Genomic DNA, 26,132 nt, shown 5'->3' on the forward strand with positions numbered 1-26,132 from the left:
AGGGGCAGGGGGACAAGCAGACTCCCCGCTGAGTGTTGAGCCAGACTAGAGGCTCGATCCCAGGACCTTGAGATCATGACCTGAGCCGGAGTCAGATGCTTAACCGACTGAACCACCTATGCACCCCACCCCTAAACTGCTTCTTAATAAGATTTACAAGGCCTTTTGGGATTTAGATCCTGCTTGCTCTCCTGTCTCTTGTCATTCTTCCTACCACGTTCCTCCTTTTCACCACAGATCCTTCAGCCAAACTAAACTGTTTTCAGTTTTCCCAGTGTACCAGATGGTGTCCTGTCTGGGATTTTGCTCATGATGCTTCCTCTGACTTTCTTTGTAGGTCTGTCTTCGTTTGTGCTAACTTGTACTCATCCTTAGGACTCAGTTTAGATTTAGACGTCACTTCTTGGGGAAGCCCTCCTTTATGTGCCCATGGGGTTTTTTTAGTGCAGAAGTGCCCTTCCCATGTGCTCTCTGGGCATTCGGTGATCCCCCATTTACCCCACTGTATTAGAATTCCCAACTAGATGTGAATGAACTTCTGTAGAGCAGGGGCTGTGGCTTGTTTGTCATTGACTCCTTAGTACCTCATGTTGGGCCTGGTGTAGTGTGTTGTAGCTTAGTAGATATTTGTGAAATGAATAAATGAATGAATAAGTGAATAATATATTAATATGATGATTTTTTCACTAATGATTCTCCCCAAAATTTTCCAAGGCAAGGCTACAAATTTTATGAATTGATTTTTATTTTAAGCTTGAGTCTTATTATTGGCATCCATACTAATTTTTTAATACTCTCATGTATATTTACTATATTTTTTATTTCATTTAGTATGTTAATTTTATTTAGGTATAAATCATTTGTTTTTTAATAATTCTTGGCTTACTTTCTTTTTATAACCTTGAGATTTATCCCTACCTCAGGTGGAAGATGCGCTGTCCTATCTTGACCAGGTGAAGCTGCAATTTGGTAGTCAGCCTCAGGTCTACAATGATTTCCTTGACATCATGAAGGAATTTAAATCTCAGAGGTAAAAGATCTATGTGGTTGTATTCAAGCTTTGTGCTTGAAATGTTGATTTTGGAGGGAGGATATGGCTCATTCTCATGCGCTGAAAGATAAAGGGTGCCGTCTTTTGGGGGGTTTAATTTTTAGGGTCTTGCTTTTATTTTATGTATTGCTTTATTGATGACAGTTACGGGTCCTAGACCTTTGTATTCTCCCTATTGGTTAATTTTTCTTAACTAAAATTTTTCTTAGTACTTCACCTCAATCAGGGAAGTAGACTGGTAATGATGAGGCTACCGGCTCTTTGAGTTGATTTAAGATACACTAATATTCTGGCATGGTTCACTGTTAGAATAATTCGTGAAAAACGTAGACACATAATGATTTATACTGGTGTGTCAGAGGGTGGATCTTGCATGGGAATTGCTGCTTTAGATTAACTCTTGAGTATCTGCTTGTTAGGACTGTTATCATGAATGTAGATTCTGTTCAAAATTGTGACCAAACCTCTTTGAATATGGGGCTAAAATTGCTTTGCAATGTCAGAGTTCTTTATGTTTTGTTGATTTTGTAATAATGCAGGTTGATTTTTACTTGTTTTCCTGTTCAGAGAACCTAGTGGAATGTGTATTTTTTTCTTAATAGGATGTTGTCAAGCTTGCCACTTTAATTTTTGTGTTTGTGTGTGTGTGTGTGTGTGTGTGTGTGTGTGTGTGTTTTGTTTTTTGTTTTAATCAGCATTGACACTCCAGGAGTGATTAGTCGTGTGTCCCAGCTGTTCAAAGGCCACCCTGACCTGATTATGGGCTTCAATACCTTCTTGCCCCCTGGCTACAAGATTGAGGTGCAAACCAATGACATGGTGAACGTGACAACTCCTGGCCAGGTTCATCAGATCCCCACCCATGGCATCCAGCCCCAGCCTCAGCCACCACCCCAACATCCTTCCCAGCCTTCAGCCCAGTCAGCCCCAGCTCCTGCCCAGCCAGCTCCTCAGCCCCCACCTGCCAAAGTCAGCAAGGTGAGCACTTGGAATACTTTGCATCATGTAAAATGCATCCCTAGAGAGCACCCTCCTTTGACATTTCCCCTTTATATAAGACTTAGAGACATCAGTTGTAGTGATTTCATCAGAGAAGATGCCATAGTCACATCCCTATAAGATGGTGTACATTTACCTTCCACATATTTATTTATCTGTTTGAATCAACACATCAGTAACCTATAAGGACTTGTTTTGTCTCCACCTCCTGCCTAGTGAACCCATGAGCACCCCAACAGATGGCCACTTTACTTGTGTACTAGTACTTTGACAGCATAGGCGGAAATGGTCTTCTGATGATCAGATTATGTTACTGCCCACAGGGCCATCATTTTATAAAAGTCATTCCCATTTACCAGATTAGTTCATATCAAGCCAAGCAGAAGACCCTACTGATGGTGGTGATGATGGTGGTGGAATGTTCTTATTCTAGAACGCACTGATACTGTAGCCACTAGCCACATATGGCTGTGTTTAAATTTAAACTAATTAAAATAAATTCAGTTTTTCAGTTGTAATGGCTACATTTCAAGTGCTCAGTAGCCCCGGGTGGCTTAGTGGATGTATTCTATAGGACCGTGCAGTGTGAAAGAACATTGCCATCACCTCAGTTCTATTGGACAGAGGTAGTTTAGAAGATTTTTATGTGGATTTCTGCAACAAGTGTCTTTTGACATTAAAGATCTATGGAGAGTGAGGGTTGGTTGTTTTTTTTCCCCCTCTTCTGTTTGCACCTGTTGAATGAGCTTAAAAATTGCATTAGAAAAATTCTTCCCTGTAATTGGAGATGCAGCCACTTTTTAGGTTGTGTTTAGAAAATTTGAGACTAAAATATCTGTATTAGAATGTGTGAGCCCTTTGCACCCCCTACCCCTGCCCAGTATGATTTGAGTTGGGCTAAAATAGCCTTGCCAGAGTGAATTAAGGATGTTTGTTGATCAGACATCTTGTTTCTCTTTAGTTTGACCTTTTTTCCTATGTCAGACCATCTGTGTTCTTGAAGAGAATAATGACTTTTTTCTTTTTAGCCTTCCCAACTACAAGCACATACTCCAGCCAGTCAGCAGACTCCCCCTCTCCCACCGTATGCATCCCCGCGCTCTCCACCTGTTCAGCCTCATACACCAGTGACAATCTCGTTGGGAACGGCCCCATCCTTGCAGAACAATCAGCCTGTGGAGTTTAATCATGCCATCAACTATGTTAATAAAATCAAGAACAGGTTCCAGGGCCAACCAGACATCTACAAAGCGTTCCTGGAGATTTTGCACACGTATCAGGTAAGAGAGTTGCCCTTTCAGTCTGTCTTAACCAGGTCACACGCTGAGGGCATCTGGTCGGAGAAGAACTTGAATAACCATTATTATGTTCTCTAATTGTTACTGGAAGTCAACAGGTTAAAAACTGTGATGTGTGTTTATAAAGCTAGTTTGATTTGCCTGACTTTAATTGCTTTATAACAATTAGACAGGATTTTTAAGTTACTGCCCTGTGAAGCAGATGCTTATTATCTGGGGGGTTTAGAGGATGGTTTGTGTAGTGTAGTTCATCTACAGTTGAAGGAGGAGACATTTCTCTAATGTCTTGTGTTTTATTGGTTGGTAATGGTCCCCTGGGCATTCACATATACTGTCCTACTTTTATTTATTCTTTTATTTTTTAAAGGTTATTTATTTAACCTCTGTACCCAACGTGGGGCTCGAACTCATGACCCCAAGATCAAGAGTTGCATGCTCTTCCAACTGAGTCAGCCAGGCACCCGTGTCCTAGTTTTAAAAAAATTGTCAGCCACCATCTTCCACTCATTTCTCACCTTAAAAGCTTGCAGTTAAAACAAGCGCTAAGAACAGAGACTTTTCTTCTTAGGTACAGCCCGAGTAGATAACATCCCAGAAAGTGTGCAAAAGGGAGTCATTCAAAACAGTGGCCCTCTAATATGATACCTTCCCATTTGCAATTTCCTGTCAGAAAGAGCAACGAAATGCCAAGGAAGCTGGAGGAAACTACACTCCAGCATTGACTGAGCAGGAGGTCTATGCCCAGGTGGCTCGTCTTTTTAAAAATCAGGAAGATCTGTTGTCAGAGTTTGGACAGTTCCTACCAGATGCCAACAGCTCTGTGGTAAGTTTTACTTAGAAAGAACTACACTATTTAGAATTATTATCTTAAATAAGTTAGGAAGCTGAAAACAGAAGCTGACTTTTTTTAAATGATATAATTTCTTTCATGTGTCTTACTTAGCTTTTAAGCAAAACAACAGCTGAGAAGGTTGATTCCGTGAGAAATGACCATGGAGGCACTGTGAAGAAGCCGCAGCTGAACAACAAGCCACAGAGGCCCAACCAGAATGGCTGCCAGATCCGTCGGCACTCAGGATCGGGAACCACCCCTCCGGTAAAGGTGAGAGTGGGCAGCGGCTGCAGGTGGTTCACGGGTTCTTATCCAAGCGTGTTGAAAGTTGGATCATAGATACTCAGAGTGAATTGGGGTATGTCACAGAAACTCAATGCAAAGCTTCTTATCTGGCTTTGCAAAAGAATGTTAGAATATCACTGATTACACAAATTACTGAAATTTTTGAGTTTTTATTGTTTTCTATTTTCTCTCTTCTTTGCTATTAGCCATCATGTATTTTTTTGTTTGATGCTAAAGGTTTCTGAGACTTACTGATTTTTCCCTTCCTCTGACTTGGTGCCTTCAACCTGCCTTGTGATAATAAGAAGGAAGATTATTAAGCTAATTGTTTCAGAAATAAGTCAAGTGGTCTTTAAAGTCCTCCTGTGAGTAAAGTATGTATACTTTGTGAGACCTCTTTGGTCTAAAGGCCCATCCTGCCCAGGTTTCTTTGTTGGGTTGCAAGATCTTATGTGTATCATTTTAATCTCCAAGGCAGGACCTTTGGGCTGTAGCAGCAGGGGATCTTAAATTTCTGTTAGTGACGTATCACATGATGCGTCTCGTTACAGTAAACATTGGTGGTCTGCCTGCGGAAAGCTAAGCTTGTGCTCTTCCACTTTGATGTGGTGCAGCTGTGTTAGGGACAGAGCTAGGTGTATGTACTGAATGTTGCTTCAGTGAATTCTAAAGCAGTATGTAATGTGGAAGAGATGGACGTGTCTGCAGAATCTAATGAATGAATAATAAAAGTTAGTGGAATTTCTAACAGTAGGAGGTGACTGGTGAACAAGCAGAGGACTACAAAGACTGACATGTTAGGTGTTGCTCACACTTTTGAAATCAGACTATTTTTTTAGTGTTTGTAATGGCTTTTCCTTTTGAAAGCAGATTGAACGTAGAAATAGTTTATATTTCGTCACTTCAGTAAAGAGTGTTATATGGGTAGCAAGAATGAGGTTGGCAGTTAAATTCCACTCTTGCATTGGTCCCCGCCCACACTTGATTACCCTCAGGTGGAAACACTAGAAAGGGGGATTAGAATTCCCTACCTACTTTTCTCCTTAGGCAGCCTGAGCAGCAGAGGCTTTGGCTCTTGAGAGAGTGCACTCTGAGGTGGTCAAGGTAAATGGGCTGCTTCTCCCAAAGTTTGTGCATTTCTTTGCAGGTAGTTGAGAGATGGCTTTTTAAAAGTGAATTCTTGCTTGACAGTTATGTCATGGCCTACTCATTCCCTTTGAAAACGTAATCTTAAATTGGTCCAAGTAGATCTTGCTGACTAGAGAGAGTCATTCCTTCTCTTAGGAAAATAAACTGTGCCTTTTTTCATGAATTTTTAAATTGAATTATAGTTACAGGTTAAAGATTGATTTCTATCCACTTCTGCCAGTGTGCTCCAACTCTTTGCCTCCACCTCTAAGAAGATGAGATAGTGGCACTAGGTTCCAAATAGTTACTTTTGGCTAATGGAAAAAGTAAGGATGTTCTGTTATCACAGTAATGAGGTGACCATTTGTAGAGAGAATATTTGGGAAATAGAATGATCTGTGAACCTCAGGGTGAGATGGAGAAGATGGGTGGAAATCTTTTAGGGGGTAAAGTGAGTGAGTGATTTGAATTCTCTCATTTGTTGCAAATTATTGACAGCAGTGGTCAGTGATGGACCCATTGAACACAGATGAAAATAAAACTCCAAGAACACTACTTGGCTCTTATGTGTTTGTATTTTTCCTTTTTTGCAGAAGAAACCTAAACTGCTCAGCTTAAAGGATTCTTCCATGGCAGATGCCAGCAAGCATGGTGTAGGAACGGAATCATTATTTTTTGATAAGGTGAGTAATGATTGAATTAGATTTAATATAGGCTATTAATGCCAAAAGAAAATCACCCTATCCCCAAGAAGATTTTGTTAAAGAGACTTGAAGCTGATAGGACTTTCTGCCTGTTAACATAGTTTCTAAGTTGTAGGTCCTTTCAGGCTACCGGAACCATTAGCACAGGTAGGGAAATATAGCATTGTCTGTTTTGGTTTTGTGAAGTAGTTTACAGCATTTCCCATGGTGGAAGACCGCTTTTAAAAAATGCGTGATGTTACTCTTGAAAGATGTTTGGAGCTACCCACTGTATATCCAGGTCTGTACCAGTTGTTGAGGACTTCAGATGACTTGTGATCTTCTCACTGCTTGTGGTACTTATACGTGGTATCGCATACAGGGTTTGTGAGATTTCTGATACAACTGTGTGTTTTCAAAGTTCTCTAGGTGATCCTGGTAAGTAGCCAGCGTTGCGATTACTGGTGTAAACAGTGTTGTGTGGTGTATTGGTTTAACTCTCCTCCTATGTCTGACATCCTCCTTGGAGTCAACTTGATGACTACCAGGCTGCTTTCATCAGGGTAATTGGTAACTGTCAGGGTAATTGGTAACTTCTCACTGACAGGAACCAGCCTGGAATGATCTGGTGCAGATTTACCCTGTCTTGCAGCTTTGGGTTTTTTTGCAAAAGGGCAGGTGTTTTAGCATCTCCATGATTGGTGCCTCCTGATCTCTCTCTAGCCTGCTGCGCCTGTGTGAGCTATCCTGCCTAACAGTTGAGTCTTTGGCTCTGATTTGAACCATTCCTGAGGGCTTCCTGGGCATTTAGTGTTTTTAAGGGAAATGTGGAAGCCCAGCTCACAACCAACAAATGACAATGAAAGAGTGGAGGGGTGGGGTGTGAATAAGTTAATTTTTTAAAGAGTGATGGTATTTTTTTGTTTGTCTTTGGAGTACTTATTTCTTAGAGACATGTACTGATACATAGTTGACCCTTGAACAATGCGGGTTGAAAATCTGAGTATAACTTGTGACTCCCCAAAAACTTACTGTTGACCAGAAGCTTTACCGATAATATGTAACAGTTGAGTAACACATATTTTGTATGTTATTTATACAGTATACTGTATAATAAGCTAGAGAAAAGAAAATGTTATTAAAATCATAAGAAAAATACATTTACAGCGCTGTATGTATCAAAATCCACGTGTAAGTGGGACACAGTTCAAACCTATTTTGTTCAAAGGTCAGCTGTAGAGATGAAATGTCTGAAATTTGCTTTAAAATTCAGTGGTGGAGGAAATGGTTATAGATGAAATAGAATTTACTATATATTGATCATTGAGGCTGGGCAAATACATGGGGTTCAGTAGACTATTTAGTCTACTTTTGTGCATGTTTAAAGGCTGATAAAAAAATTAAAAGTCAGTCAGTATTATGTATAGTACAAAAAGGACAGTTCTCTTTCATCTTTGGCTTTGTGAAAAGGCATATTCCATGTAATGTCTACTGACTGATAGTTATAAAAGTATACAGGAGCCTGGAGAAGGGGTTGTTGCTAAACTGCTTGGTTTGGTGAGGATCTGTCTACAGTCCTCACTAAAGGACCACGATACTAAATATTTACTTTCATTTTTTTTTACTTTTTAAACTTTTTTTTTTTTTACAGTTTTTTGTTGTTTTTTTTTAGATTTTATTTATTTATTCGTCAGGGAGAGAGAGTGAGCACAAGCAGGGAGAGCTGCAGGCAGAGGCCGAGGGAGAAGCAGGCTCCCTGCTGAGCAAGGAGCCTGATGTGGGACTCGATCACAGGACCCTGGGATCATGACCTGAGCTGAAGGCAGACGCTTAACGACTGAGCCATCCAGGCGCCCCTAAATATTTACTTTTGAAATTGAAACTCCACATTGGTCATCTAGTCAGGCTAGTTTTACCTTGTGTATGCCATTGAACATTTTTAGGTTTTTGGATGTTAAAGTGCTCAGTATTATAAGTGGAGGAAGGAAAAGGATCAGTTCAGAGGACAGAAGTGTCTTATTTAAAAAATTATTCAAGATTACCAGAGTTTAAAAACAGTGTTGACAAAGATTATTGCTGTAACCATCTGTTAGGAGAAGCAACAAAAACTAGGGTAACTCTGATATGGTTGGAAAATCAAGCATATAAGAACGTAAATGTAATACTCTAGGATCTCATTTATATATTTTTTTATCGTGGAGCATTTTAAACATGTGAAATGAAGGAGCCGAGTGGAATGACTCCTCATGTACCCATCATCCAGCCTCTACAGTTCCCTCCTACTAGCCAGTGTACTTGTTTCATATGTACTCTCACCCACCCCGGCTTACTTGGAGACAAATCCTAGATAGTATGTTATTTCATCCATAAGTATTTAGTAAGTTTCCTTTTAAAGTGACACTTTTCTCAAACATAATCATTATCACATCTAAAAAACTAATATCAGCTCCTTTAGTATCATCAAATAACTATTTAAATTTCCCAATCTTTTAAAAGCAATCTGGGATCTCTTGATTTCCCATCTAACTGTTTCTCTTCTGGTTGTCTCCATAAGGTCCGAAAGGCTCTGCGGAGTGCAGAGGCCTATGAGAATTTCCTGCGCTGTCTTGTTATCTTTAACCAGGAGGTGATCTCTCGGGCTGAGCTTGTACAGCTAGTCTCTCCTTTCCTGGGGTAAGTGGAGTGAAGGGCTCAGCCTTGACGGGTGCTATGGAGGTGAGGGTATGTGATGGGCAAACATGATTTGATCATGGTGAGTCAGTTGACTCATAAAATGTCAGTGTCACAGGAGTCCTCCGGGAATTCTTCTAGTTTAACTCTGCAGATGGAAAAATAGGCAGAGAGGGCATCGGCCAAGATTAGTGGTTTCCCAATGCGCTGAGCAGTGTTGGATGTTTATAGAGACCAATTTCTTCTGGGGTTCTAGAATCTTGACTGTATTTGACAACCTAAGAATGATCTGAGCATTAAAGCGGTCTTCTTGATTAGAAGAACAGCTGGTTATTGCTTAGTTTCGGTGCAACTCTTCCATCAGTACCCTAACTGGTCTTGGAGCGCTCTACAAGAAAAGGGGAAGCCAGATGCTCAGAAGCAGGACTTCTTAGGCAGGAAATAATAATTGTCATTGGAATTTGTCCCTGGTAGCAGAGTTCTGACCCAACACCAAATAGTAGTAGCCATACCTCAGGATAACTGCATCGTGCTTCTAATTGCTCACCAGTTTTTGGTTTGATTCTTTAGGAAATTCCCTGAATTGTTTAATTGGTTTAAAAACTTTCTGGGCTATAAGGAGTCTGTACATCTGGAAACCTTTCCAAAGGAACGAGCCACAGAGGGCATTGCCATGGAGATAGATTATGCCTCTTGTAAACGGTTGGGCTCCAGCTATCGAGCCCTACCAAAGAGTTACCAGCAGCCCAAGTGTACAGGACGGACTCCTCTCTGTAAAGAGGTAAGGCCTTCCCTAGAAAGGATCAGCCCTCAATCTTCTCCTTTCTCCAGAAGGGAGTGACACCAGGGATTGAGAATTTATGTGAATGAGGAAGTCAAGTCCCTTCTTTGTCTTTTCTCAGAAGGAAATGTTTCATACTACCATCCAGAACCTTTCCCATCTTTGCAAACTTGCTAAAGGTGAAAGCTGTAATGTTAGTCATTTCTCCCATCCCCTAGAGTTATGTCTGTCTTTTTACTGAGAATGCTTAATTACCAGAAAGCTTTGTTACACTTTAGCTTCAGTTTCTCTTCTTTTACCCAAAGGTTTTAAATGATACTTGGGTTTCCTTCCCTTCCTGGTCTGAGGACTCCACCTTTGTTAGTTCCAAGAAAACCCAGTATGAGGAACACATCTATCGTTGTGAAGATGAACGCTTTGAGGTACAAGCTCCTTTATCATTTGGAGGTTGTGGAAATGGGAGGCACTAAATGCTAAGATATCTTAAATATCTGTCTGTGAGGCTTGGCTTTTTAAGACCAAAGAGCCAAAGTCTCATGTTCTTCACTAGTAAATGCTTATTGTCCTACTTATAATGCTTTACGAGTTCATCAAATATATTAGTAATATTTTAGGGCAAGTGTGACCTATCTAGGCCACCTTAACCCTTTTGAAGTTATCCATTGATGGCTGAATAATAATCCCTTGAATTTTTAACAACATTTTAAAGTTTATTGTGTTTTACAGGGTATACAAAACATGTATCTTATATCTTAAGGCTGACTGGGCTCTCTTAAAGAGGTTTAATTATTTAAAGTGTGTATTGTCATTCTTAGCAGGTATCTTGACATGGTTAGCAAACCAGCTCTCCTGTGAGAACTGGAATTCTTCTCTCCTATATCTGTTATTTATTTGGCTCCTTGTGAAAGAAAGCGAAATTAGGGCTTTATTTTAAAGTAGTTGGGAAGGGAAGAGCTGGAGTAAATAAGTGAGCTGGGAGAGCCTCTGTACCAGGAGTAGGAGCACTGATAGTGGGCTCAGAATCCCCAGTGTGTTAAAACATCTAGCTCACTGATATCATCAACAAAAAGGGAATGTTCAATGCGTCTGAAGAGGTAGAATGATGTGTATCCTATTTAATGTATTTATTGTATAAAAGTGACTGGCCCTGCTTATTCATATAGGTGGGAGAGATCTTGCTCTTTTTTAAATCCATGCTGATTTAGCTCTGCCAGCCATTCCCCCTTCACACTTGATTCAGCTGTTTCTGGCATGTCTTGAATGAAGAGCCACATGTTGTGGCAGTCACTGGCAGGTGACTGGCCCCAGTGTTCATGAGGAGTTTCAACCATTTGCACAAAACGAAGTCATGACAGATGCTAACTTCCATGGAAAGTTTTATCAGGCTGAAGAAAGCATTTCCTTGTTACCTACGTTTAGTAAGGTTAGATGAGTTAGAAAGCAGAGATTGGCATCTTTTTCTGACAGGATGTTCCTATTCTCAATTGGTATGCCTATAAAAGGCAACATCCGCATTTCCCATCTGTGATTACAGGCATGAGGATGAAGATGTGTGTGCATGTGCTTAGGATTGAGTGGGATGGGCTAGTTTGAAGGAGCATTCCTTTATACCTCAGGATAGGTTAGTGATCCTGCAGTGTGGACAACCCCCAAATTTCAGTGGATTGAAAAAACAGATTTATTTCTTGATCATGCTACATGTGCATTGATGTTTAGTGGGGGATCCTGCTCATCAGAATTACTTTAGGACACTTTTTTTTTTTTTTAAGATTTATTTGCTTGAGAGAGTACACGTGCACACACATGTGCCGGAGCAGGGGAGGGGCAGAGAGAGCCGGTGGGGGGGGGAATCTCAAGCAGACTCCACGCTGAGCACTGAGCCCCCCCCCCCCGAGGGGCTCAGTCTCAGGACCCTGAGATCCTGACCCGAGCCGAAACCATGAGTTGAAAGCTCAACCGACTGTGCCACACTGGGAACACTTCCATAGACATTTGGTCACGGGACCCTGAGACTTCTTGTTTACTTCGTTTTCTGTTTCTCATATGGAGAATTTTGTGTGAAGCCTAGGACAAGAGTTACTCAAAGGTTGCTAGTTATATCCTTAACCAGATCTGGGTAGGCCCTTGCCAAAAAGAAAGTGCCAGGAGTTCTGTGAGAATTTAAAGGAGGGCAAGTGTGATTACTCACAGACACGACATTGAAGTCCTTAAGGAATGATAGTCACTGCTCTTATTATTACTGGATGTAGAACAAGGCTATTAAACATTTAAATATTTCAAGTTACCCTGAAAAACCTTACACATAAGACTGATTTATCATCATTTATCATCTTTTGGGGATTGTTGTGTGTTTTGTTTCATTTTGTTTTGTTTCATTTTATCATTTGTAACAGGTTTTAGCAATCCAGGGAAGTTCAGGGGAAAGTGTCAATAAGGTTGCCTCCTGTGAGGTCCCTGTGGTCTGGGGTCAGTAGTTCTAAGCAAAGCACACTGGTGTTGTTAGAAGTAACAACTACCACTTACCTATCTTTTATTGGATGTTATGTGCCGGGCCTTGCACTAAACCCTTTATTTGGATTATATTGTCTAATCTAGAAAACAGCCTATTGAGAGTAGGTGATGTTATCCCTATTTTATTGATAAGGAAATAGAATTTTGTATGGCTACTGTGGCAGAGCTAGGATTCAAATCCAAGGAATTTGGCTCCCTACTTCATACTTTTGACCGCTCTTCTATTCTGGTTTGGGTTCTGAGCACACTTTGTCTTTTGAATTAGCTTGATGTAGTTTTAGAGACCAATCTGGCAACGATCCGGGTTCTGGAAGCAATACAGAAGAAGCTTTCTCGCTTGTCTGCTGAGGAACAAGCCAAATTTCGCTTGGACAACACCCTTGGGGGCACGTCGGAAGTTATTCATCGAAAAGCACTCCAGAGGATATATGCTGATAAAGCAGCTGACATCATTGATGGTCTGAGGAAGAACCCTTCCATTGCTGTCCCAATTGTCCTTAAAAGGTAACTGACTGAATGTGCCCTTCGTGCTTTAGTGTGCTTCATGACAGATTCAGTGTCCCATTAACTAAGTCCCTCATTTTCAACCTGGTTACTATCCCACGAGACCTCCATTTTGCCCCAACACTGGTTGTTGGAAATTAGGTGCAGCATGGGATAATGGAGCTTCTTGATGGGGTTCTATGTAATCAGCAGTAGAGAACAGACCTTGAAAGTCCATAGTGGAATGCTCTGTGTGTTTAAGGGAATATTTTAAAATATAGAAGAGAACAAAGTAGAACACAACCACCCACATTCCTGCCACTCAATACTAACCATTGTTAACATCTTTGTTTTTTAATAAGGAAAACACTCTTTTTTGTCTTTGTAAAATTGATGTTTATTTAAAAAGGCTAGCTTGCCATTTTTACCAAGAACGTCTTACTTTTTCCTCCTGACAAGCCTTCAGCCTGAGGTGTAGAGGGGCTGTTGTACCCACCCAAGACCAGGCATCAAGGAGGCCAGAGCTACAGCTGAGCCCCAGGCTCCTTCAAGTCCATGGCACTTTGCTGTGAATCCCAGCTAACAGCTGGGTCCTCTCTCAGTATCCCCTGCAGCGGTGGTGTGAAGGAACTCTTGTCTGCTGCACAGCTCACGGATGCCCGGCTTTTCTTGTTCCTCCCTAGTCATTCGCTCAAGAGCTGGCACAGGCTGTCCCTCTTCTTGCCATGCTGGCAGCATTTAACTTTTGGCTTTGAGATGTAGGATACTCTTCAGTTCTAGTGCTTGATTTTACTCTCCTTGATCGGTTGTGCCATCAGAAATTCCCAAACTGTGTGTGCAAAGGAGCATTACTGTGCGAGTTCTCTGCTCTCAGACTTCTGCATTTACATTAGTATAGTGAATGTTCTTAGAAGTCCTGCAGCAAAGAGATGTGCTTTTTTTAGCTGGTCAAGGAAGTGAACCCCCTTTTCAAGGGTATTCTGTGGAATGCTGTTGAGAAATAACTATTCTAGGTAAGATTTCTGACTTTGGGACAAATTACCTCCCCAAAATAAGTCCTGGATGAGTAATTTCCTCATGTAACAAGAGTTCAAGCCTGGATTGAATAACAATATAACAATTTGAATAACAGTATCCCAAGTTGCCAATAATTTTGACCTATTGTATCTTTTGACATGTGAAATAAAGTAAGTCTGACATATTTCTCACTTCTAAACCCTGAGAGAGGGGCGCCTGGGTGGCTCAGTTGGTTAAGCGTCTGCCTTCGGCTCAGGTCATGATCCCAGGACATGGGTCCTGGGTTCGAGCCCCATGTTGTGCTCCCTGCTCAGTGGAGAGTCTGCTTCTGCCCCTCCCCGTCTCCCTGCTGGTGCTTTGTCTCTCACTCACTCTCTCTCAGATAGATAGATAGATAGATAGGTAGATAGATTGATCTATCTTATTATTACTGGATGTGGAACTAGGCTATTAAACATTCAAATATTTCTATCTATCTATTTATCTATCTATCTATCTTTTAAAAAATAAAATAAAAAACCCTTAGAGAGTAGGTGCTGTTATCCCTATTTTCCCGATAAGGAAACCGTCTCATATGGCAGAGCCAGGATTCAAACCCAAGGAGTTTAACTCCCTCCCTTAAAATTCCCACATCTGAATTCCCATGTCTTGTTGTTTCTACTTCCCCCTTCCCCCCCCCCCCCCCCAGGTTGAAGATGAAAGAGGAAGAATGGCGAGAAGCTCAGAGAGGCTTTAACAAGGTGTGGAGAGAGCAAAATGAGAAATACTACCTGAAGTCTCTGGACCACCAGGGCATCAACTTTAAACAGAATGACACCAAGGTCCTGAGGTCAAAGAGCTTACTCAACGAGATTGAGAGTATCTATGATGAGGTGAGCTGGAGGTTTTTATATTTGTGAGAGGACCCCAGGCTTTATGTTCAGCACTGCTTTGATTCTTGGAAATCATCTTTGGTATATGAAAGCAAGACCTTCTGAGACATGTTGATTCTTGCTTCAAAACTGCCACAGACTTCCATTCCTGATTCTGCCATTTTAAATCTAAGCCTCACCTTTATTCCTGAGCTGCTTTACTGGTTTCCCAGTTTACCATGCTGGCTTTGTCTGTGCCTGCTGCCTCCCTCTTCCACTTGTCTTTCCGTCTGTTTCCCTCAAAACGGTACCTCGTCTTCATTCACGTAGCCCCTCTCAACTTCCCACAACTGAAACACTTATCATTAATCCCCAGACACTTTCTAATCCATGTTTATTCAGCATACTTACCAGGAGTGTATACAGTAGTGGAAGGCAGGATACAGTGATGATTAAGAAATTGATCCTGTTTTCTTGGGGCTCACAGTCATGGGGAGTGGATAGAGACATAAATACAGTATGATTGAGAATTCCTAAAAGTTATGTGATCTTGAATTTTTAAAAGCATTTTATCATGAAAATGTCAAACATAGACGGAAGGGGTGAGAGTGGTAAAATGAGCTCTTACATAAACTTAAATAAGCATCCCTGTTTTGCCAGTTTTGTTAGATCCGTCACCTTCCACACACCGCCCCCCCCCCCGCTCAGATTGGAGACCTCAAGTCCTAGACCTCATGTGGTATCCTCCATATCCATAAATACTAATACAGAATTTTGAAAGATGGTCCCAGTTTTGTCCCATTGTCCCCAGTAGGTCTTCACAGTCTAGAAGATACCAGTATGTTGGTGTCAGACCATACCTCCTGCGTTATCTATTTCTGTTTCTGCAAGTTGTGGGTTGGAAGACAGTTGCCACTGTGGTTAATAATGGCATGTACTGCTGGTGCGGTCTCGTAGGTCTTTTTGTTGTTGCTGGACACATGTCACATAATACTTTGCGTCTCTCTCCTGTTAGAGGCAAGAGCAGGCTACAGAAGACAATGCCGGTGTACCTGTTGGCCCACACCTCTCACTTGCCTACGAAGACAAACAGATCCTGGAAGATGCCGCTGCTTTGATTATCCACCACGTGAAAAGGCAGACCGGCATTCAGAAGGAGGACAAGTATAAAATCAAGCAAATCATGCATCATTTCATTCCAGATCTGCTCTTTGCTCAGAGAGGTGATCTCTCAGATGTGGAGGAAGAGGAAGAAGAAGAGATGGATGTAGATGAAGCCACAGGGGCAGCTAAGAAGCACAATGGTGTTGGGGGCAGTCCCCCTAAGTCCAAGTTACTGTTTAGTAACACAGCAGCTCAGAAGTTAAGAGGGATGGATGAAGTATACAACCTCTTCTATGTTAATAACAACTGGTATATCTTTATGCGACTGCACCAGATTCTTTGCTTGCGGCTCCTGCGGATTTGTTCCCAAGCTGAACGGCAAATTGAAGAAGAAAACCGAGAGAGAGAGTGGGAACGGGAAGTGCTGGGCATAAAACGAGACAAGAGCGACAGCCCTGCCATCCAGCTACGTCTCAAAGAACCTAGTGAGTGCTTAGACTGTTGGTGTCTGGACGATGTGAGGGGTTGGGGGGCCTCAGAGCCGAATTAGACTCAAGACTGCTTTCTTTTATGCATAGAGCACAGGCAAGCAGGCCTTAGAGCCTGACCAGGGTTCAGATCCTAGCTCTGGAATTGACTGGTTGTGTGACCTTACCTCAGCTCCCCAAACCTGTGTACCTATGAAATGGAGGTACTCCTTAATTCTTTGTGGGGTTGTTGGGACGATTGGGGAAAGTATGCAAAGCACCCTGTGCGGTGCTAGGATCATGGACATTCAGTGGCTGCTGCTGTGGACACCTGGGTAGTGGGTATCAGTTGCCATCAGTTTCCCAAATGGCAGATCTCGGGGGTATTGCAGAGTGTGTTAAAGGACAGGGTGGGACTAAAATGTCACAGTCCATTCTGCTTCATGACGGAACACAAATTCCTAGTTCATGCCTAAGACAGATGCGAATTTTCTCAGATATGTTTGGGCAGGACTTCTTAGCCAGTGAGGTTCATGGTTCATTCCTTAATAAATAGAAATAGTTTATGGAAAGGAGATTGGAAGTCGAGAGATGGTGTGAGACAGCAGACCAGACAGAACAGAAATGAAGATAGAGAACACAGGAAAACGAAAATAAATGTGGGCTGAGGAAGCCACCATGTGCTTTAAGTAATTCTCTGTTACCGGCTTCTAGAGAACTATTCCGTTCATAAGTTAGGTTTTTGAGCTGTGAACCAAAAACTTTTTCGTGGAGCCTTTCTTCTGTGCCCTTGAAGAAATAGCCGATCTGTGGAGTGAATTATCTTTAAAAAAAAATTTCTAAACTGTTGCTGATGTGAGAAGCCCATGTGTGACCCTAACTCTCTATCTGTTGAAGAGCTAATGACACTGGATATTAATGTTAAAAGCCTTTATCTCGATAATCCTAGCTTGAGAGAGACAACTTTTGGATCTCAGAGCGGTGATTCCATCTGCTTGGGTAGAAATGAGAGAGCAAATGGTCTAATCCTGGCTTGATCACTGACTTAACCTGGTTTGAGGCTTACGTTGTTGGGTCTTGAGCAGTAACGCCAAGCCTCGCACTGATCATAACTCGTGGGCACAAGTCTGACTTGGGCTCCTAGCGTTATTCTGGCGTAAGACCATCTGCCTAGCAGTAGCACAGCCCATGCCTGTGCCGTGGGTCTGAACAAGGTGATATTCTGTGGTGAAAGTTAAGCCAGTTGCTTTTAAACTGTATTCTCTGTTTTGCATGTCTTTGATGAGCCCATCACACTTCAGATAAACGGAGATGGACTTAGCTTTTGCTCCTCAGTCTGTTTTCTCTTTGATAGACTTTACAAATGGGTAACCAGAAGTCAGGGACAAAAGAGTTCTTGTAAATTTTTTTTTTTTTTTTTTTTTTCAGTTTAGTGAACTTTTTATCAAGGTGCAACATACGTATAGAAAAATATACAAATCCAAATTGTGTAGCTCAGTGAATTTTTACGAAGTGAACACACCTGTGTAACCAGCACCTGGATCAAGGAACAGTATAACCTCTAGTTCCATCCACGTCGGTATTATGCTAAGCGAAATAAGTCAATCAAAGAAAGACAATTATCATATGATCTCACTGATATGTGGAATTCGAGAAACAAGGCAGAGGATCATAGGGGAAGGGAAGGAAAAATGAAACAAGACGAAACCAGAGAGGGAGACAAACCATAAGAGACTGTTAATCTCAGGAAACAATCTGAGGGTTGCTGGAATGGAGGCGGGTGGGAAGGATGAGGTGGCTGGGTGATGGACATTGGGGAGGGTATGTGCTATGGTGAGCGCTGTGAATTGTGTAAGACTGATGAATCACAGACTTGTACCCCTGAAACAAATATGTTAATTTAAAAAAGAAAAGAAACAGTATAACCAATACCCCAGTGACCCCCTCATGCCACCGTCTTGATTGCCAGCACTGGATATCAGTAAATAGGTCTTACGTAAGTTAAAGGCAGAGTCCTTTCATGCTTCCTTTTGCACTCTGCTAGTTGCCAAATGAATGTCTCTGTAACAACTGAAAAGATTCTAGCTGCTGGTTGAAGTGATTCATGTGCAGGAAGTACAGATCATTTAATGCAATTTGTGAAGTACAACGTTGGGAATCCATTTTTAAACAGAAGGACTTTGACAAATGCAGATTACTTCATTATTCATAGGGGATTTAATTTGCACTCCTATTTTTCTGTTCCTGAGAGGTTTCCCAGGGCTCGAGTGTGATGCTGTCTGCCTTTTCTCATCTGCACTTTATGCTTCATTGAAATAGCTTTATGAGCAAGTGACCCATGTGAGGAATGCTCTCTGCAGGCTGGGAGGGCAGGTTCCTCTCTCAGCAGGAGAGCCAACAACTTTTTGAAGAAACTTCTTCCCTGGGATATTCTGCTCTCCTGTCAGGCAGCTCTAGTGTAATGAAGTGTCTTTCTGGCATGGACAGAGTGTTAGAGCCCCCGTTAAAGTTGCGGGGTCACTGTCCCCTGATAGCACTGGCCATTGTAGCCACCTGTCAGATGTCACCTCTGGCTATGGCTGATTGAGTGCGTATGTTTGAATACCTAGGGTTCTTTCATCAGAGGCTCTTTAGGCCAGCTGTGGGGTTTCGCCCTGCCCTCTCTCCTGACCTTTTCTTAGCAAGGTAAGGCCTCACCTCTCCCATCTCTCCCACAGTGGATGTTGATGTAGAAGATTATTACCCAGCTTTCCTGGATATGGTGCGGAGCCTGCTGGATGGCAACATAGACTCGTCGCAGTACGAAGATTCACTAAGAGAGATGTTCACCATTCACGCCTACATTGCCTTCACCATGGACAAACTAATCCAGAGCATTGTCAGACAGGTGAGGGCACAGTGGAGGCTAGGTTTGGTGAGGGAAGAAGTCCTTACCTAAAGATGGATGAGGCAAAGAGAAAAGGCAAGATTTCTGTTGGAGAAAAAAGGGCAGTTTGCTCATAGAACGATGTTTATGGACGTATGGCTGTCTAGAGGAAAGGGGGGAGGTTAACATGATGTCGGATCTTTCATGTTAACAAAGTGGGAGTACTTCAGCCGCTAAATGGACCCCTTTGCTCTGCTCGGTATGCCCTCACAGTTGAGTGAGCCTACTGCCGACCCAACGTCTTGCCCCTTTCTCATTGCCTACCTATAGAGCGAGCATTGGTACTGGCCCCGCTCTTATCTAATCGCCCAGTGGGGGGCTTTCAGTGGGTAACGCTTCCACTTCTGTAGGTGTTGGTGATTCTGTGTATTGTCCTCATTTAATATTTGAAGTTCCTTTTGTGGGAATGGTTTCATACAACATCATCTATAATACTATGCCTACCTCCCTATCTGAGGTTCCACTTGACTTAGATTTGTAGTTGGTTTTGTGATTTGTTCCTGTGGCACCTCAGGAGTTTGTAAGTATGTTCTTTACAGCAATGATAATTTATAGCAAAAAGGTTTCCATTTTTGCCTTGAGTTCTGAATTTCTGAAGGGATCAGAATGTCTTGTTGGTGCGTCACTTTCTTTAAAGTGAAAACTTGGGGCCCCTGGGTGGCTCAGTTGGTTAGGCGACTGCCTTCAGCTCAGGTCATGATCCTGGAGTCCCGGGATCGAGTCCCACATCAGGCTTCCTGCTCCTCGAGGGGAGTCTGCTTCTCCCTCTGACCCTCCCCTTTCTCATGCTCTCTCTCTCTCTCTCTCACGCTCTCTCTCTCTCTCTCTCTCAAATAAAAACCTTTAAAAAAATAATAATAAAGTGAAAACTTGACAAAGAAAATTCTAGAGTCCTCACTGCCACTATGGGGAATAAAAGCTTGTTGCTCAGTGTTTTCTTGGAGTAAAATATGGAATTCTTTGCAAAGTACCCAGGTGTTTGCCTTGATTTCGGAAGGATGCATGGCTCTGCGCCCTTTTATAGGATCTCCTCAGAGTCAAGGAAGAACACTTCACATAACTGAATATTGACATCTTCATGAAGGTTGTCAGGTATTCAGTTTTTTCCTGGAAATCGAAGAAGTTAAGAGGCCTTCCTAATTGAAATCATTATATGGGTACAAACATAAACATATGTAAAATCTAAATATATGTAAACTAGAAACTCCAGTTATCATTTGCTTCTGCTTCTAAGTGTGCTGCTGCTACAGCTAGAAGTCTTACACACTGCCAGCCCAGCACCTTTAAATATCCAGTAGAATTAACTTGTATAAACCCGAGGTTGGTTTTTGAAACAATAGATATAATTGTCCACTTATTAGAAGCACCTGGTTATGATTTTGAGTCAGTAATACATAATGTCTGATCTTTTTAAGAAACAGGTTTTGTCCAGAAACCCAAATACAGTGGGTTTTTTTTTAAGATTTCATTTGAGACACACACACACGAGAGACAGAGGGAGAGAATCTCAAGCAGACTCCACACTGAGCACAGAGCGCAGAGCCTAACGTGGGGCTCAGTCCCTCAACTGTGCAATCACAACCTGAGCCAAAATCAAGAGTCAGATGCTTAACCGACTGAGCCACCCAGGCGCCCCCAAATCCAGTGTTTTTAAAACCTGTTCATGCTTCTCATCTTACTCCTCAATTGGAGGCATATCTTCTCTCATTCTCCTCATCCTGTTTGATGTTCTCCCAGAGTTCATTGCTGACTGGAGGTAGAACATATATTTCAAGGTCAAGCCATACATTTACCTTTTCCAGAGTACAGTTGATGCTTGAACAACAGGGCTTTGAACTGTGCTGGTCCACTTACACATGGATTCTTTACAATAAATACAGCATAGCACTGTAAATGCATTTTCTCTTCCTTATGATTTTCTTAATATTTTCTAGGTTTATTGTAAAAATATGGTATATAATACATACAACATACAAAATATTTGTTCATTGACTGTTTATGTTATCAGTAAGGCTTATCGGTCACTAGTAGACTATGACTAGTTAGGTTTTGGGGGAGTCAAAAGTTATATGCAGACTTTCGGCTTTGTGGAGGGTTATTGTCCCTACCCCTCACATTGTTCAAGGATCAGATGTAATTTAATAGGGATTTGTCTTAAGAACACAATAGGCAATCTCACAGATATCTAGTACAGAACTCAGAAAATGGCCAATGTAGGGATTGGACTGGGAAGTTTTGTTTTGTTTTTTCTCTCTCCTGCATGCCTTCTTTCTGGAAATCTGCTTCATTCTCATGCTCCTCTCTGCAGATGGACATTTGGCCACGTACTCAAGCCTTCTCTAGCCCCCTAGGACTTTGGCTTGCCATGGCAGTGCCTCTGGCCCCAGCATTGCTTGACCTTTCCATCTAGATGCTCGTCTGTCTACCAAACACATTCATTATGTCATTTTAAATTAGCAGGAGAGAGAATCTGAGCAGCCTAGCTTGGGAGCGTGAGCTGTCCAGTTGTCCCTGATTTTTTTTTTTTTTTAAGATTTTATTTATGTATTTGACAGAGAGATAGAGAGCACAAGTAGGCAGAGAGGCAGGCAGAGGGAGAGGAAGAAGCAGGCTCCCCACTGAGCAGGGAGCCCGACGTGGGGCTCGGTCCCAGGACCCTGGGATCATGACCTGAGCTGAAGACAGCCGCTTAACCAACTGAGCCACCCAGGCGCCTCAAGTTGTCCCTGATTTTATAGGGCTGCCCTTTTCAAAGATTCTAGGAAGGACCAGATATCCAAGAAGAGGGTGTGGATGGGGAGTCAGTGACATGGTCTGTTTCATCAAGACTGTCTTAACCAGAAGTGTCCACGTGATAGAGACCATGCTTTAGATATACTTTTTTTACACTGCCTTTTTTTCCCCCTTTCTTGAACACTGTATCTTAAGCTTCTCCCTATGTTACCAGGTTATTGTAGGCATTATTTTAATGGCCACGTTAGAACCCATTGTCTGGACTAATTATAATTTAACCATCTCCAGTTGCTGGCCTTTCTACCACTGTCAGATCAGTCACCCTTCTGACCTTGCACTGTGTCCATTTATCTACAAATACACATACTTGTCATTTAAGACTTTTTTAAGTTAAAAATAAGTAGTTGTCATAGTTACTAGCACTTCAAAAAGGATGTATCTTCCTAAAAATAGAATGGCTTAGTGGTTTTTGAGAATTTTAAAGTAAAATAGACAAATTGATATTGCAGTTAACATTTTGCTTTTTTCTTGTGTATGTTTTTCACATTCTCTGGCATTTTTTATGAGTAAAGTTTCATTTGAGGGAATTTTTATTCCTCCATAGAAATATAGTCATAACTATGAGAATGGAAACTCTAAAAGGTTCAACTTCCCAGTCATCAGATAGTTTAAGAACAGAGTCGTGGGACACCTGGGTGACTCCGTTGGTTAACCGTCTACCTTTGGCTCAGGTCGTGATCCCAAGGTCCTGGGATCGAGTCCCACATCAGGCTCCTTGTTCAGCAGGGAGCCTGCTTCTCCCTCTGCCTACCACTCCCCCTGCTTGTGCTCTCTCTCTCTGACAAATAAATAAAATCTTAAAAAAAGAACATAGTCTCAATAATTACCAATAGTCAATGGTGATTGACCTGTGTTGAAATTGAGTCAATTAACATTTACAATTTAAGTACTATATTTTTTATCTGATGTAGAAAAATAAGTAATGTATTAGAAAGAATATCCGCCTAGGGGTCAGGAAGCTTGAATATTAGTCCTAACTCTATTCCTTCAGCTGGGAACCCCTGGGTAAGTGATTCAGCAACCAATTCTTGAACACCTAGTGAGTTTCAGACTTTGTACTCAGGCTGGGAATATAGACAGGGATCTAGCTTTCATGGTGTTCCACAGCCCCTGTCCTCACCTTGGCACACAGTGAGTGTTCTTATCTAAAATGGAAATTTGTCTCCTGTGTAACAGTGCACCCCCTCTTCAGCCTCCTGCCCGGGGTAGTTGTGTAGATCAAATGAGAAAAGGAGTGTGAAAGCAAGTTATAAATGGTAAAGAAACACCATAAAAACAGGAAGCCATGAGAAATTTCTTTCATGTAAAATTTTTTTACAGTTCCTTAGAACTTTAAGCAGCACATTAACATGAGCTGCCTATGCTTTTGTTTGTTTGTTTAAGATTTTATTTATTTGACAGAGCACAAGCAAGGGGAGCTGCAGAGGGAGAGGGAAAAGCAGGCTCCCCACTGAGCAGGGAGCCCCATGTGGGGCTTGATCCTAGGATCCTGAGATCATCACCTGAGCCTGAGACAGACACTTAACTGACTGAGCCACCCAGGCGCCCTAGTTTTGCTTTTAAATAAATAGGAAAGATGGGGCGCCTGGGTGGCTCAGTTGGTTAAGCGACTGCCTTCAGCTCAGGTCATGATCCTGGAGTCCCGGGATCAAGTCCTGCATTGGGCTCCCTGCTCAGCAGGGAGTCTGCTTCTCCCTCTGACCCTTCCCCCCTCATGCTCTCTCTATCTCATTCTCTCTCTCAAATAAATAAATAAAATCTTTAAAAAAAAAAATTATAATAAATAGGAAAGCTTTAGTCATGGACAAGTGATACTGTTGAATATTTAGGCTTAGTTATTCTCCAAGAATATGAAATACTGGTTTTGTGTGATTAATTTTCTAAAGTAACCAACCAAAAAAACTTTTTGAGCTGAGTCACTGGAACTATTAAAGGAAGGTTGACTATATGAAAGGGAGAAATATTTTCTTGGTTCACTGATGACTTGCCTTTGCTTAATTCCAGCTGCAGCACATCGTGAGTGATGAAATCTGTGTGCAGGTGACTGACCTTTACCTGGCAGAAAACAATAATGGAGCCACAGGAGGCCAGTTGAACACGCAGACTTCCAGGAGTCTCCTGGAGTCAACATATCAACGGAAGGCTGAGCAACTCATGTCAGATGAGAATTGCTTTAAGGTGAGAGTTACTCATGTAGTCAAGGACCATGCTGATGTGACAGTATAAGTTGTTGGAACTATGTCCATCAGAAATCAAAGCCATACCAGGATACTTTGATCCAGTGATTCCACTCCTGGAACTCCTTAGAGTTCCTATGAGCTCACTGGAGGGAATAAAAAACCTGGAAATGTGGGAGTAAAAGACCGTCTCCCGTGGACGGTCTGTTACTTTCTTGCCTTTTAAAAAAGTTAGTTGTCAAATATGATTTTTACAATTTTGTATTCTGCCTTTTTCTCTCTGGATGTTTTTTCATAGTATAATGCTTTGTAAATATTATAATGCTTTGTTTAAAAATGTTAATGCAGAGGGGCACCTGGCTGGTGTATTTGGAAGAGCATAAAACTCTTGATCTTGGGATCATGAGTTCAAGCCCCATCACTAAAATAAATAAATAAATAAATAAATATGCTAATACACATAATCCATGATTGTTGTAGAAAAGCTAAAAACTGTCACCTGTAGTGCTTCCCAGAAATAATTACTGATGACATTTCTAGACTTCTCTGTGCTTTTATAGGATTTGAAAGAGGGTATACTGGGCAAAATGGTCTGTAACTTATTTTGCTCAATTAGCAATACCTGGGTCTTCATCTTTTCATGACTGTTTGATATTTTATAGAGAATTATGACTGTCTTGTCATTTAGGTGTTTTCCATTTTCCACCATTACTCCACTGTTGTTGCTAGTTAATAAAACAAGTAGTTGGGAACAACCTAGATGTCCAATCCACTGTGGGAATGGTTAATAGCAGCCTATTGTGTGAATTCCAGGTGGCATATTTTGGAGCCTGTAATAGTGAATCATAAATTATAAAAATACTGAATCAAATAAAAGGGTACAAAGCTATGTGTACTATGATTGCAGCTATGTAACGAACAAAACTTGTATGTATTTACATAAGAAGGGCAGGTTCCTATGGCCCAGAATAAGGTTTGTAGTTGGCCAAGCAGAGAGAGCTAACATATCCTTGTTAGATATGTTCCATGTACTTGAATGATCTGACCCCAGATCGTCCACTTAGTTGTCTGCTTCTACTTTCAGTTATTTCTTTAGTTTCTAATCCATCACCTGTACTCTTCGCAGGACCGAAGACATTTCCTAAGCTTTTCGGGGTTGTTGATTTTTTTCTTCAGGGTTTTAAACCTGTAAATGTTTATTAGAAGTTTACTGTGTGTTTTTCATGGTGAGTGGAATTACGTCCTCACCCACAATGACTTAACAATGGATTACATTGTGTGGTGAAGGCCTGTGAAGGCCTATGAAGGAATGGGTAGACTTACCCTATGGATAAGAATAGTTTTCAGAGTGGCAGACGGAATAGCAGAAACAAAGGCTTAGTAACCAAAAAAATTATGTCAGTGATCCTTTAAAATGTTCATATGGAGAACAAAATTTGATACTATTAACATTAAGCATAAGCAGCCCTTCAGATCCCCTGCCCACCCCTGAGCCCCAGCCTCCTCTCCATTTTGTTTCTGTGTACATCGTACACTGCTTTTTAAAAACTCAGCCACGTTTAGCTCTCTGTGTATCCATTCAGACCCTCTTCTGTGCCTTTACGTACATACATGTGTATATATGGAAATAAATGACATTAGGCTGCACATTCTGCATCATGGTTTTTTTCACTTAGTATGGCTTAGAATTTCTCTGTTTTGATTTATATAGATCCAGCTCATTTTTTCACCTGCTTTGTCATGCTTAAGAGTAAAAATGTACCATAGTTTAAAAATGTACCATAGTTTTAAAAAAAATCATTCCTGGAAAAAAAAAAAATCTTGAAAAAAAGGGGGGCGGCGCCTGGGTGGCTCAGTCATTCAGTCGTTAAGCACCTGCCTTCGGCTCAGGTCATGATCCCAGGGTCCTGGGATCCGAGCCCCACATCAGGCTCCCTGCTCGGCGGGAAGCCTCCTCCTTCTCCCACTCTCCCTGCTTGTGTTCCCTCTCTGTGTCAAAAAAAAAGGCTTTAAAAAATTTTCAGAAAATCATTCCTGGGACACCCGGGTAGCTCAGGACACTCTAAGCATCCAACT

At 41.6% G+C, this 26,132-nt stretch overlaps 1 protein-coding gene across 5 annotated transcripts in view; it reads left to right on the plus strand.

Annotated features, from left to right (window-relative positions):
• SIN3A (SIN3 transcription regulator family member A) overlaps positions 1–26,132 on the plus strand; it is a 68,229-nt gene that overhangs the window by 27,811 nt on the left and 14,286 nt on the right. For all 5 annotated transcript variants that reach the window (XM_078079064.1, XM_036081056.2, XM_078079066.1 and 2 more), the window contains exons 4-17: positions 924–1,030; positions 1,747–2,029; positions 3,079–3,330; positions 4,019–4,171; positions 4,292–4,450; positions 6,187–6,276; positions 8,831–8,949; positions 9,517–9,727; positions 10,033–10,149; positions 12,504–12,742; positions 14,427–14,610; positions 15,605–16,178; positions 18,878–19,047; positions 23,884–24,057. In XM_078079064.1, coding sequence (XP_077935190.1) covers positions 924–1,030; positions 1,747–2,029; positions 3,079–3,330; positions 4,019–4,171; positions 4,292–4,450; positions 6,187–6,276; positions 8,831–8,949; positions 9,517–9,727; positions 10,033–10,149; positions 12,504–12,742; positions 14,427–14,610; positions 15,605–16,178; positions 18,878–19,047; positions 23,884–24,057 — 2,832 coding nt within the window. The remainder of the gene's footprint in view (positions 1–923; positions 1,031–1,746; positions 2,030–3,078; positions 3,331–4,018; positions 4,172–4,291; positions 4,451–6,186; positions 6,277–8,830; positions 8,950–9,516; positions 9,728–10,032; positions 10,150–12,503; positions 12,743–14,426; positions 14,611–15,604; positions 16,179–18,877; positions 19,048–23,883; positions 24,058–26,132) is intronic.

This window comes from Halichoerus grypus, chromosome 8 (genome assembly GCF_964656455.1).
Source record: "Halichoerus grypus chromosome 8, mHalGry1.hap1.1, whole genome shotgun sequence".
In the NCBI taxonomy this organism is placed as follows: Eukaryota; Metazoa; Chordata; class Mammalia; order Carnivora; family Phocidae; genus Halichoerus; species Halichoerus grypus.